At 41.2% G+C, this 14,830-nt stretch overlaps 1 protein-coding gene across 2 annotated transcripts in view; it reads left to right on the top strand.

Moving 5' to 3' along the window:
- The window catches only part of Aldh1a2 (aldehyde dehydrogenase 1 family member A2), an 89,346-nt gene that overhangs the window by 70,817 nt on the left and 3,699 nt on the right, over nt 1-14,830 (top strand). For both annotated transcript variants that reach the window (XM_027926022.2, XM_071608312.1), the window contains exons 8-12: nt 4,692-4,794; nt 6,463-6,647; nt 8,058-8,222; nt 8,929-9,086; nt 9,825-9,899. In XM_027926022.2, the coding sequence (XP_027781823.1) occupies nt 4,692-4,794; nt 6,463-6,647; nt 8,058-8,222; nt 8,929-9,086; nt 9,825-9,899 (686 nt within the window). The remainder of the gene's footprint in view (nt 1-4,691; nt 4,795-6,462; nt 6,648-8,057; nt 8,223-8,928; nt 9,087-9,824; nt 9,900-14,830) is intronic.

Below are 14,830 nucleotides of genomic sequence, written 5' to 3'. Positions count from 1 at the left end.
TGTTGGTCAATCCCAGACCTTATTTTATGTCTATAATATATTTTTCTTAGATTTTGTAATCCCATAGATTTTGACTTTGGAAACCTTTGAATGGGATTTGTATAAGTAACATTTTAGTCTGTTAGAACCAGTTCTCACTGAACTCTTTGTTTTTAAATGTATTACCTTTGGTAAGAATCACCTCTTTGGTGTTGCATCTATTTACTTTGTACCCTTCATGGTAATAATAATGAGAAATGCCTCCTGTTTGGAGTCATTTACCCTCCTTCCACTCTCAGGGAGAATTCATGAAAAGTAATATATTTTCTAAAGAAGGTTTTGACCTGAAAACTGAGAATCATGGGAAGGGATGTAATGCCTGACCTTGTAATTAATGAAGCTTGTTGCATCCTAGCTCAATTCTATAGATCAGGATCAGAATGGTCTGACTCCAGGTAACAGCAAAGTGTTACAGAACTATAATTTAATCAGTTCAGATCTAATGTTAAATGAGACCCAGATAAATCTTTTCAAAGTGGACTGCAAAGCCAGCTACATTTGTTGAGCACCTGCCAGGGTTACCTGGGAGCCCTTGTAGCTGCGAGTTCTTTGTTGGTAAGGAACTAAGCCCAACATTGCAACTGGCACATAGTAGAACCATGAATATATGTTTCCTGGAGAAAATTGGGGTTAATGTTTAATGAAGGAAATTCTGAAAACTGGAGTTTTCAGAAATGTTATATCCTGAGGCCACTTCAGATGGAAGTGGTTCTCCAGTGGCCTAACATTTCCAGTTCTTTCTTGAGGCTGAGCTGCAAATTGACCTTTGTCCAGAGATGAAGAGGAAAGACATTATTCATCTAAGATTTGCCTTGCAGTGTTTAGCATAAATTTGGTTTCTAAGGAAAGACTGGCAAAGCATTGCCACAGAAAAAATTATTCTTAGGTTTTCTTCTCTAATGACCATGAACTGAATGAGATCTTCAAGTAGTTACTGTAGTCATGAAAATAATCACTGGGCGACATTCCTGGTGGCAAAATATATTAACCTGGCGGAGGCCTGATGAATGTCAAGGAGTAGGGCTAAGGGAAAAATATGCCAGCGGGGCCAGCACTCTTCACCTACCTCGCACGTTTATGCAGCATCTCACTATGTGAAAACCCATGGTTTCTGCCTGCTTTTGCTTGTTTCTTAAATGTAAATTTGAAGACATAGTATAAAAAGTTATAGTATAACTTTTATAACTATTTGTGAATGGGACTTGTGTCTCTAAGAGGCCGTATACCTATTTCCTTTCAAATCAATCTTGAGTGTAAGGGGAAGATTGGGGTGATATGTGGCAAAAATTAGGTACACAGTAGACAAAGAAATGGAGGCAGAAAGAGGATGGAAGAAAGGGAAGGAGAGGGAGTGAGCCCAGGCTCAGACCCTAGAGTCAGTCTACAGAGTCCAACCGGTTTTGCTGTTGGCCAGATGAGTTATCTGATAATGTTCATTAACTTTTAACTCATATATATGATAATCTCTAAAATGAGATAATACCTACTTCATAGGGGTTTTGAGAGGCATAAATGAATTTCTAATGTAAGGGTCTGCCATAGACTGACTCCTGCAAGTGAACAATATGCTCATGAATTCCAGTCACTTGTCTTCTGAGAAAACATTTAACCTGCTTTCCTTCTAGGACTTTAAAATGTGTCCACATCAGTTAATATGGAGCAGAAAGAAGCTCCTGAAATTCCTCACAGTAGCAGGCAGCCACAGATAGTAGCATTTTTCAGGTGCTCCCCTTGGCTCCTGGCATGAGTTGAGGGGTTGCTGATTCTCAAGTTGTCCTTAGGTATGAGTTTCCCTCTTTACTAAGTGTCTCAAGCTCTAGTAATAATTTCCACTTACCACTGTTCTCTTATGAGAGCAGAGGGCCACCATATTCTTTTTTTCTTTGTGTATACACATTTTCTTAAGAGAATGTGTTTGAAAACAGTGCATTGACTGAGCCCATCTCCTATGGAGTTTGCCTGGAGATAGAAGAGATCCAAGAGAAGGGGAAATTTAGCTGGTGGGACAGAGTGCCCATTAATCTTTAAGATCTGTTAGCATTTCCTAACATCTCGGTAAGTAACTCTGCAAAACAAGAAACTAATTCCACTTCCTTTAGAGACATCATTCTCCTCTCCTTTTCCATAGTTAGGATCTCTCAGAATGAAGTTATATTTTCTAGAAAACTTTTACAGTGAGGCAGAATTACAGTGAGAACACAAAAGCATTTAACCCAGCTAATTAGTAACAGTGAAGACTGGTGTGGGTTTTTAGAAAGGAGGCCAGAGAGTAACCTGGTGTTTTCTTGAAGCAGTTAATATGCATGTATGGTTTTGGAGATCTGGAGACCTACTTTGGAAGTCCAGTAGTATCTGTCCTTACAGTCACCTTGATATCTTTCCACATAACTTGGGAGAAGAGAGTCCCCTAGCTTCTCACACTTGTGCATGGTTAGCATGTATGTACACTTACTGTGTGCCAGGATGGGTTCTAAAGGCCATCTTTGTTAAATCACTGAATCCTCAGAACATCTCTAAATTTGATGTACACACTATTGTTTTTGTAAATTTTTAATGATTCTTTTTAGTTATACATGACAGAAGAATTAATTTTTATATAATTATTCAAGCACGAAATATACCTTGTTCTAATTAGGACCCCATTCTTGTGGATGTACACGGTGGTGGTGGGATTCACTGTGATATATTCATATAAGTACATAGGAAAATTATTTCAGGTTCATTCTACAGTCCTACCCGCCTTTCCTTTCCTTCATTCCACTTTGTCTAATCTATTGAATATCTATCCTTCCTCTCTCTTCCCTTATTGTGGGTTAGCTTCCACATACAGCAAAAACATTGTACATTTGGCTTTTGGGGACTGGCTTATTTCACTTAGCACAGTAGTCTCCAGATCCACCTATTTACTTGCAAGTGCCATAATTTCATTCTCTTTTATGACTGAGTAATACTCCATTGTGTATATATACCACATTTTCTTTATCCATTCATCTGTTGAAGGGCATCTAGGATGGTTCCATGGCTTAGCTGATGTGAATTGAGCTGCCATAAACATTGATGTGACTATGTCAGTGTAGTATGCTGATTTTAAATCCTTTGGATATATACCAAGGAGTGGGATAGTTGAGTTAAATGATGGTTTCATTCCTATTTTTTGAGGAATCTCCATACTGCTTTCCAGAGTGAATGTACCAGTTTGCAGTCCCACCAGCAGTGTATGAGTAGTCCCCATTTACAGAGAAGGAAACCAAGGCTTAAAAAAGTTAAATAATTTCCCAAGGCCAAACGGTTGGTAAGGGGTGAGCCAATAACAATCCCAGGCAGTCAGGCTCTAGAGCCTTTTGTCCTTACCATAACCCTCCACTGCCTGAAGACATATTAGGCCTCCTGAATCTCAGCAAGAGGCTGGGTGAGCCAAACATGAATGTGGCATTTCTCTTCTTCAAGCTTTTTAAATATTTAATTTTCAGTAGATCTCCAGGCACAAGTAGCATTTTTTTTTATCTCAATAAGACCAAATTGTCTGTATGGTTGGCTCAGCATTTTCCATAAAGTACCTCTGTTGTCCAGTAGAGTAGCACCCTGTTATAGGCTGGTTCTCCCAGAGTAGTTACTGATGTGGAGTTTGGGATGCAGGATATTTACTAGGGATCTCTGGTGAAGGGGATTGGATACAAGGGAAGTTGAACTATAGTACAGGTCTGAGATAACCTTGACCAGACATCTGGAACATGGTGGAACACATGAGTTCCCTCAGAGGAGTCATATGATGGGCTAAATGGGCAAGGCCTGCCACTATTAGTGAGTGGATGTGAGCCACGCCGGGGTGGCATCCCCTTAAACAGGGAGCTCTGTTCAGCTGAGGCAGACCCTAATGGAGTTAGCAGCTGCTGGCTGACTCCTGACAGCACTGCCTGCCACTGAGGTAGTGCATTCTTCTTTGAGCAGGGTTATGGATGGTACATCCCTATTTCCAATTTGAAACTTTATATTTCATCATAAATGTGAGTCAATGGCAAATGCATTCTCCAAACTCAGCCTCTTGTTTACTTGGATTCTAGATAAATAGGCACTACAGTATTGCACAAGTAGAGACAGATTCTCTCCCACTATATGGAAACCCTTTACCATAGCCCTAAGTAGAGACAAAGGTGTAATATCAATAGTGTCTTTGGACCATGGGATAAAGCATACCTGGCATTTTTAGAGATACACACACAATTTTATCTTTATTATGTCTTTCAAGTGGAGCCAGTTGGCTTTTTTTTCTGGCAGCCATAGTCTCAAGCTAAAGGCCACAATGCAGTGATGGAAATCTCTAGTCTCATTTTGCATGCCATTTATCTTTAGAGAAATCTTTCAGTGATTAAGATTCCAGGTTTAACTCCCTTTGCCTTGTGTCTTCCATCATGAAACTGAAGCAGCCCTCCAGTAAACTTCAGCATGGACGTTCAACTGTATCGAAACTGCCTTTCATATCTTATCCACCCAAATTGACCATAGAAGCTGTCCTTGTGTCTTTCAGTGGATTCTTTTGCCTTTTAGCATTGGCTACTGCCACATTTCTTTTGTTGCCCGAGCTGGCTTTGGCCAGAGCTGACTGCCTCAAGAGCAAGGTGTGCAAAAATCCCTCTGTGTTTCTTTTATTTCAGGTTGGAAAGCTTATTCAAGAAGCAGCTGGAAGAAGTAATTTGAAGAGAGTAACTCTGGAACTTGGAGGGAAAAGTCCCAATATTATCTTTGCAGATGCCGATTGTAAGTCAACCACAGATCTCAGACATGTTCCAGCACATCACCCTTTGGGGCTCTTTTGTATTTCCACTCTTGCTATGACACAGAAAAAAAGATCTTTGAAGCTAAGGGTAATCAAGATATCCTGGGGAGAAAAATAGCTTAATATTGGGGAAGAGTTCTTAACAACTGAGTGCTGAGCAGAGTTCATTTTCTTAGCTGTTTTGATTCTGTGACATTATAGAATAGAGTAGAAGAGTTGAGGGCCTGATTAGCAGAATATGGTGGAAGAAGCAATATTCTGAGTCTCTAAACACCCGAAGTACAGGTCTGTCTGTCTAGATTCAAGTATTCTGAAACTTCTCAACTGAGCCTTATGGCTGGAAGGTGATTAAAAATAAATCCTAGGGCTGGGACTGTAGCTCAGGGGTAGCATACTTGCTTAGTTTGTGTGAGGCCCTGAGTTTGATCGCCAGCACCTCAAAAAGAAATTCTTCACTGCCTCTACCAGTGTTTTCCATGCCTTCTCTGATCAGTCATCCCAATACCTTTCTGCTGCTCCCAGGATTTTCAGCTAGTGGTGACAGCACACTCAGGTGAATTCAGTGAATAGACTTTGTTTGGAGGAATTTATAGAGGCTTCAAGCAGTAACCTAGGAAGCCTGTATTTCTAGGAAGAAGGCCATCTAGTCCATTCCGTACAGGTGTAGTCTCTCTATTTTGAAAAGCTCTCCAGGGAATAAAAGTGCATAATTTCATTCAGTCATTTTTTTCTTCTTCACATCCTCAAGACAGAACAGCTTCCCAATTCTACCACTGAAAAGGTCAGAAAGTGAAGCAGGTTGTTTGAAGTGTAGCCCCAGCTTGAAATTTGTGGAGTTCAGCTTTAGTCACTATTTATCAAGATCAGAATTCTTATACCTATTCCTTTTGGGACTGTAGGCATTCCACTGTCATGCCATCAGTTGTTTTCAGTCAGTCATTTAGCAACTTGCACACACCATATTTATCAACACTATCTTGACATCTTAAGTATGAGATGGAATGAATGAACTACATGCTATTCTATAATTCAGTGTTGACATAGATGAAACTTAGTGTCTTTGGAAGATCCATTGCTGTTACAGATTAATCATCAAAATGCTAATTAGATATACAAGACCTTGTAGATTATGGGTTGTGAATTGGCATTCCATAAGCCAAATGCAGAACATACAAATATACAGAATATACAAATTTCCATGCTTAGAAAACAAAAACTGAATATTAAAATATTGATTTCTTGTTTATTTTTTGGCTTATATTCATACATAACAACATCCAGCCACACTGGCTTCCTTTAGTCTTTTCATTACAGTGCTTGACCACCTGGCAGATTCACACCTTTACATTATCTGCCTAACCTCTTTGCATAGTGGGATCAAGACTGTTGTTATAAATGATGTGGTCCAGTCTTTGTTTTAACAAGAAAGAGACTCAGAGAAGTGAATTTGCCCAAGTTCACAGAGCAAGTAATGTCAGGATTTAGTGAGAACTAGAACTAAGTTGACTTCTCAGTCCAGAGCTATCACTGTTATGCTCCATGGTGATCAGGATGCTATACCTGAGACCTTGGAGAGGAGAGGGAGGTATCTCCATGAACAGGCCCCTCTGTAGGCAAAGTGGTGTTGAAAACAGCTGTTTTTCTTGCAGTGGACTATGCTGTGGAGCAGGCTCACCAAGGTGTATTCTTCAATCAAGGCCAGTGCTGTACTGCAGGATCTCGAATCTTTGTGGAGGAGTCCATCTATGAAGAATTTGTGAGAAGAAGTGTGGAGCGGGCCAAGAGGCGCATAGTGGGGAGTCCCTTTGACCCCACCACTGAGCAGGGTCCTCAGGTAGAGAAATCATAAACGTTTCCTTGTTTACTTAATCTCTGGCTAGCACCACAACAGTGGACAGGGTGGGATCCGCCAAGGCAACATCTTCATCTTCCTGCTGCCTTTTTACTCTTCCACCTTGTCTTCATGGCTGGAAGTGTAGCCATTGAGAGATTATTTATTATGCTTCTCCTTTCCTGCCTAAATTTTATCTCTGAAAAACTATGAGATTAGTGTTGCCTTAAGGATGTTTTGAACTGTGGGGTTGATTTGGAGTCTCTCAGCTTTAAAGAAATTCCTAAGCATGACAAGGTGAATCTTGACCCTAGAACTGAGTCGCAGTCCTCGTAACTGCTATGCTTCATGACATCCTACAGATGCCACACTCAAGGAGGGTGACTCTCCTTCCCAGAGCCATTTATCCTTTACCAGATGCCAAGGATTCTCTCCTTCACCCTGTGCTAGTCTGCAGAGATCACTTGAAGCTTGCAAATGTGTAGGAATGAAGGACTGGCTTACTTTCCTCCTGACTGTTGGGTTATCTCTTACTCTGATTGCATCACACATTGTGGTAGTGTGGGGAAGACCATGAATGTCCCTCCTGAACAGGCTAACTATAATCATCATGATCTATTTGGAAATGGAACTGTGATTTTAATCTGTATACAGGGTCTGAGAATTTGTAGAAGGGTATCTGAACCAGTTCTCATCTGGGCCACCAGAGCATGACTTTTCCTGGTTAAGGACAATGTCATCTCAATTTGGTGACCACTGGAGAAAGTTGATGTTATAGCTGAGCAGTTCAAACTCAGATGAATATAGGTTTTTATATTATTTACCATAATAACTGAATGATAACTATCAGTGTTGGTGGGGGGGTAAAACTGACCATTTTTCTGGACTAAGAAGTTTGTCCAAACTCTTTAATTTTAATCCTCTCCTCTAAAGGCACAATAGGAATTCCTTTAAAAATAAACCCCACTAGAATTTGGTTATGTGGCAATATCAAAAGAGGCTGTGTATTAACTTATCTATTTGTTTCAGGGTTTTTTTTTTGTCATTTTAGTATCAATTCAACTTGCTTAATCATTCATTTGGTGATAGAAGTTGATCTTTCCTTATATAAATAATGAGTAATAATTATCCAGTGTCTCTGTTGTTTTGAACCATTTACTAAATCATCACCTGGTACTTCAGATTAGGCCAAATCATCAGGGCAGTGCCTTATTGCAATCCTCCATATATTGGATTGAACCATACCAACTCTGTTGTTTGTCAAAAGTTGGTAAATAATACCACTTTCATATGATTTGATTAGATATGATGAAATTTTGAAAACAAAAATCATAAATGAGAGGCTCTTAAAAACATGCTTGTTTCCATTTTCATAGAAGGATTTACTGAGTCATGAGGTGATTTTTCCTGTAGATTGATAAGAAACAATACAACAAGATCCTGGAACTCATCCAGAGTGGTGTGGCTGAGGGCGCCAAACTGGAATGTGGAGGCAAAGGACTGGGCCGAAAGGGGTTTTTTATTGAGCCAACGGTGTTTTCTAACGTCACTGATGACATGCGGATTGCCAAGGAGGAGGTATAGAGTACTTACAAAAGCCACATCTCTTTCTTGGGATGGTTTCTAGGGCATTTCTGGTAGACAGTTTTAGAATTTTAGTCCTTTGTATTTTATACTTGGACATTTCACAATGGCAATAAACATGGCTATGAAAATCCCACTTTCAAGGAAAAAGTTAAACCAAAAGGCAGGCAAGCAACATGGAGGCCAGGTGATGTGCTATGTGAGTGTAACTGTTATCAGCCAGCAAAATAATTATAATAGCCTGTCTCTCACCTCAGTAATACACTGGAAGAAGTTCAGTTCCCCTGAGGATGAGGGACTAGGCTGTTAACTAGCAAAGAAAACTTCCAAGTATCCCCATGTCTATGAGGTGAGAGACCTGGTCCAGGTCAGCTAGTAGTGCAGAGCAGTAGTTCTCAGTTCTGGAGGAGTGTTCTCCAGACACTGTTTGGGGGATCAGGGAGAATGTCACTTTCTCTTCTGCATCTCAGGAACACACCCCAAGAACATAAGAGTGGAATTGAGTGATGCAAGGAGGTTGGGAGAGGGGATATGAAAGTCTGAGGTTAGAATCTTATTCTGGGGAAGTTTGGGATAGTGTACAGTTTCATGGGGCTAAACTAAAGTCATTTAAAAAATAGAAGCAGAGTAAACTTGCTTTAAAATGGGGAAAACAGGTAAATGAATGGCAGCCTCATTGAGTCAAACTATTTTGTTATAGATCTTTGGCCCTGTGCAGGAAATTCTGAGGTTTAAAACTATGGATGAAGTTATTGAAAGAGCCAATAACTCGGACTTTGGACTTGTAGCTGCTGTCTTCACTAATGACATCAACAAGGCCCTCACAGTGTCTTCTGCAATGCAAGCTGGGACTGTTTGGTAAGATCAGAAACAATCTCATTGTACTGGCTCTAACAAACTCCACTGGTGATATAGAGGCCTGTGTTACTTCATTTTTCTATAATGAGTAACCTGAGACAGGCTAACTTTATTTTTAAAAAAAGTTCTTTAGCTCAGTTCTTGAGGCTGAAAGTTAAAATGGCATGGAAGGGACACTTGATTATGTCACATGGCAGATGAAGCTCATGTGGGAGGAAGAGATTACATTGCCAGACAGGAAACAAGAGAGAAAAATTCAGGTGTTTGGCCCTATCTTAGAACAACCTAAGGGCTGTACACTTGTAAGAGCTCTGGGGGAGCACAGAACTACTACCTTAAACCCTTCTGAGGTAGCTCCACAGTGACCCAAGGACTTCCCACTAGGCTGCACTTCTTTAAGGTTCCACACTGTCTTCCAAAATGGCCACCCTGGGGACCAGGCTTTCGACACTTGAACCCTTAGGGGAAACTACATTCAGGTTAGAGCAGGGCCTTATACTACCAGGAGGCTGGGTAAAACAGATGGAGAATACCAAGGACGTCCGAACTTTAGCCTGAGAGGGGATACACTTCTTACTGTCAAGATAAGAAAATCAAAGTAAATTTTAAACTATAAATGAAGTTTTTGTCTGGAGAATAGAAACAAAAAGTAAAACTTTTGAAAGAAGTGTCATGCTAATAGGATTATTTCTTTGCAGGTAAAATTCATACTAACAGTACTATGTTTTCTTCTTTCAGGATCAACTGTTACAATGCCTTAAATGCCCAGAGCCCTTTTGGAGGGTTCAAAATGTCTGGAAATGGGAGAGAAATGTAAGTGTCACATTTGCTGATGCCTGCAGAGACGCAGGGGTTTTGAATGTTGGCCTAGAACAGCACTCAAAAAATAGTTGAATTTTCTGACACTCCTCTGTTCACTAAGCTAACACTTTGTTGAGCACAAACTACTATAAGCTAAGTATTACATGGTACAAGAGTGAGTAAGACACAACTCCCTTATGCTAAGTGGGGACAAAGAAAAATTAATATACCAGTAATTCTATTTAATAAGGGCTATTATAGAAGTATGTCAGACATCGTGTAAATATGGAGCAAAAATCAGTCTTGTCTAGTGGAGTCAGAGAAGACATCACAGAGGAAATAACATTTCACCAATAAGCTTTCACCAACTGGCAGGCCAAGGGTCAAATCTGGCCCAGAAAAATGTATGTTTTGCTTTCACGGTGTTTTAAAATCTTCAACTAACACTCCAACATGAGAAGGCTTCACATGAAATGTAGATTTCTTTCTTGTTTCAGTTCCCCCACAAAAGAATCACCAGAGCTGTGAGCTCTGCAGCTTCCCATGTTCCCACCATTCCTCTTGCTTCCTGGGGTGAATGTTGGCCACCATTCCTGTTGCCCCTTCCCAGTCCCTTCACTTATATCACTTTCTCAGTCCTGATAAGTTCTTTGAGTTTGGGATTGCAGGGTTAGGGCATAGGATCAACAGGGGGGACCTGCTGAAGGTATAAGTGGAAAGGTTAGTTTAAATCACATCTCAAAGGAAATTCCATGGTAACCAGAAGCTACCAGAGATTTTAGGGCCAAGATACCTGGAGTATACAGGGTGTGGTGTCTTGGCAGACACTAGAGAAGAAGACCAGTTCGAAGGATTTTATTGTAACAATAATAGGTGTCTTTAGTTCATTCAAGCGGCTAAAACTAAATGCCTTAGACTATATTATATATAAGCATTAGAAATGTATTGCTCAAGGTTCTAGAGGCAAAGTGTGGCTGAATGGGCAAGGGAGCTCATTCAGATACTCCATACTCCTATTCTTGAGGGAGCCCTCATGATTTAATCACTTCCAAAAGGTCCCCACTTCTTAAGACTCTCACATGGTTTATCAGGTTCCAACATATAAACTCTCGGGTGACAGACGGACATTCACCAAAGCAGATGTTATTAATTCAATGCCTGCTGTTTATCTGGCTTGATGCTGACTTCTTTTCTAACATTGTCTCATCCAACTTTTATATTATGGAGGAGCTAAGTAAGAGGGAGAGTAGTTAAGTAGCTTGACCAAGTCACATAGTAAGTGGCATATCTGATATTCCAGCCTAGGTCTCAGTGACTCTGAATGCCCATAACTCCTGTGGATCCAGCCAAGGAAGCATGGGGGCCAGACACAGGGACTTTTTAGGGATAGGATAAGAGCCTGACAATCCTTCTGAGATGCTAATGCCCCGAAAAATAGCACTGTAGCAGAAGTAAACTAGACTCCAGGAGGATTTCAGTGCAGACGCATTTAGATATGATCTTTATTATAGATATTTGAGTTGCCTTTCAAGGAGAGGAACACTTGAGTTGATGGAGAGAGAGGAATATGTTTTCAAGGTTGGAAGGTAGTTAGCCATAGTGGTGCACCCCAGTAACTGGAGAGGCTGAGGCAGGAGGATGGGAAGTTTGAGATCAGTCTGAGCAACTTAGCAGGACTCTCATCAACTTAGCAAGATCCTGTCTCAAAATGAAAATGACTGGGGATGTAGCTTAGTAGTAAAGCACCCCTGGTTCTGTCTTCAGTACCGAGAGAGAGAGAAGGAAAAACAAAAAACTTGGACAGTAAAGCAAAGTTAGCAGTGGAGGAAGAGTAAAAGACTTTATGAAAAGTTAAGTGTGACACTTGAAAATTGTGCACTGAACCCTTTAGACTAGAACAGAGGTTTACAGATACTTGAGCTGATACTTCTAGCAGCTAATGATTATACTTTTAAGTAGAGATACCTTTGAGGCCAAGAGCAGTTCAAGAATCACACACTGTTCAGATATGAATCCTGGCTCTACTGCTTACCACCTATGCAACCTTGCACAAATTACTTAATCTCCTCAAGCCCCAGTGTCCTCGTCTATAAGGATTAGACTCACTGCTTTGAGGTTTGTCATGAGGGTTAAGTGTTGGCATTAAGTACGCTGGACACCATCAATGTCTGGCAAGCCTTTAGAAGGTGTCAGCTGCTGCCATTAGTGCTCAAGCAGATGAAAGGTAGGTGCTCCTTCTTTTTCTTTACAAATCTGTTGCTTTGGAAGTGCGGCAAAAGTTTTCCTAAATCCCAGGAAATTCCACCTGTCTCTCGTAGGGCCAGGGGGAACTGTCCTCCTTGAATCCTTTGCTTCTGGCTTCAGTGTTCCCACACTGACTTTCCAGCCAGAACCATTAATGATCTAGATCCTGTTCACGCTAGTACTCCTTCAGCTTATATACTCTAGGTATCTCTTCTTCACTCTCATGTGGCCTTAACTTTCCACTTTTATGCTTCAAAGTGTATTCTGCTTGTTATTTCATTTCCTGCCTCTGTAGCTGTCTTCATCCAGTCTCTGAAACGTTGGGGCCGTCACTGGCTCTGGGAATGCTGCTTGCACTGACTGTTTTGTTACAGATCATTAACAGGGTGAATCACTGGCATAAAATATACTTGTAAAAAATGGTTGCTGGCTGATGGAGCCTCCCAGGCTAACTCTTGTCCTTCATCATGAGCAAGCCTCCTGCCAGAATCCAGGCTTGTGACATTATCCTAGTCCAGCATATTCCCATCGGAAATGTCCCATTGCTAAAAGATTGTTTGGCTGTGTCAGAACATGTAACAGTAGCCCAAGAAGTAGAAGAGCAGCTTCTCTCTACTTGTCTTTTAGGTATGGGAGTGATGTGTCCTTCCCACAGCAGTGAGAAAAAATAAGAAAAGATGCTGTTTGATGAGACCCATTTCATCTTATATAAATGGCCTAGTTCTTTGTCTCTACTTACCCCCAAATGCATTCTCTCTTTCTTAAATGATCTAGAGTGGTAGGAAATACTTCAATTAAAAGAACCTGCACCTTTACATCTCATTTGATACATCCCCAGAAATTCCACTGAGCCTTCCATCTGGAAGAATTGTTTTGTTCATGACCTATAGACTCCATACCCACCCCCAAGAGGAGCTGGGAAGGGAAGTGACACTGCTAGAAACAAGCTTCAGGGAGGGCTGAAGAGCACTGAGTTCTCCCACAGAGAGCTGTGGGGAGGGCTGCCCTCTGCAGGTTGTCTGATGGGCTGGCCTTTTCTTCTCGGGCGTCAGAGACTTGAGCTATGTTTCTCTTGGTTCAGCCTGCCCAACTAATTTTGTCTGTTTCTCCCTTCCCATCCTTTTTTTTTCCTTTCTCATTTAAGCTCCCCCTGAAAGATGGTAAAACATAAGCTATAAAGTATGTGTCACAAACTGAAAGAAAGCTATGAACCTTAGCATTTTAGTAACTATAAACGTAGGCTTTGAAAATGAAAAGCATGATAGGGAAACTTGATCAAATTGTGCGCGCGCGTGTGTGTGTGTGTGTACATGCACACCAGAAGTCACCTGCAATCTGGTGAGGTTGTTAAGCATCCTTATCTGGAAGCTAGTCTCAGAGATCCTGATTCAGTAGGTCTGGGCTGGAGCCTGGGATCTGCATTTTTAACAAGTTTCTGGAATGATTCTGATGCAGGTAGTCTGGGACCTCATTTTGAAAAATGCTGCTGCAAGCCAAATAAAAGTGCAGGGATATCTATCTATCTATCTATCTATCTATCTATCTATCTCTATCTCTCTCTCTCTCTCTCTCTCTCTCTCTCTCTATATATATATATATATATATATATATATATATATATATATCCCAAGCAAATTCTTACTTGTATTATGGGTGAATTTGAGTGATTCCTAAAATGGCTTGCTGAGAGCCACCAAAATCTGACATTTTTTTCTCACCACTGGGTATGCCACATTTGGTTATCTTAGGGACTGTAACCTAGTCTGTTAAGAAGCAGGCAAGTGGGCTTCTAGATGTTTGTGTGCCCTGTGCTGTACAGCTGTTAAAGTGACCTCACAGAGATTAAGGCTCTTTAGCAGTGAAATGCCTGTCTTGAGCAGCCGTGAGGATCTTCCTTTTGAGCTATGGAACTGTTTGTGCCAGGGAATTTAAGTGCAGCAAAGAGATTCTAGAGATGGTGAAACAATGGAAGAATCCAAACTTCAGGACTTTGTGAGTGCTTCCCAAAGTGTGGGTCAAATGACCACCTGGGTCCCCCTCCAGACCTACTGGAAACAGAATTTTTGGTGCCCAGAAGGTCAAGAACCTACAGTTTCAACAAGCTTCTCAGGTGCTGCTTATACATGCTGACTTTCAGGAAGATGCCTGGGCACCAAGAAAATGGGGTGACTTGATTGGGTCCTTCCGCCAGTTAATGGCAGAGGCATTAGTATTTCTATCCACTGACTCCAGCTGCAGGGAGGGTTCTTTGCGCTATGAGGCCTCCATTGTCTGCTCTATGATGGCTCCCTTGGTGCCCTGAGCTCCTGGGAAGTCCTTCTTTTGACAACAGATCTGTTGTTCTTGGAGTGGGTTGAAATCCATCCCTGCCCAGGAACCAGGAAAAAACACTCCCAGACTAGCAGGGTTTCCACTGCTTCATGCACCCAAACACTGTGGGATCCAACATTCATGTGCAAAAGCAACTGTGAGTTTCTGACTTCATAGACTTCCTTACATTTGTCACAGCCTAGTTAGAGATCTAAGTGGGAGGAAAGAGTGGTTCAGGGTCTGCCCCAAGTGCGTGCATGCACAAGCCAGGAAATGAGAAGGGAGTAACCTCACTTCAAACAGGAGACACATGATGTCCTTGATGAAGAGACAATTCAGAATTGCCTAAAGGCAGGGAAAACTACAGAGAGAGCCAAAGCTGAGCTGGT

Source organism: Marmota flaviventris, chromosome 2, assembly GCF_047511675.1.
Source record: "Marmota flaviventris isolate mMarFla1 chromosome 2, mMarFla1.hap1, whole genome shotgun sequence".
NCBI classification, from domain to species: Eukaryota; Metazoa; Chordata; class Mammalia; order Rodentia; family Sciuridae; genus Marmota; species Marmota flaviventris.
The sequence above is the reverse complement of the archived record's forward strand: the minus strand, read 5'-3'. Positions and strand labels throughout refer to the sequence as shown.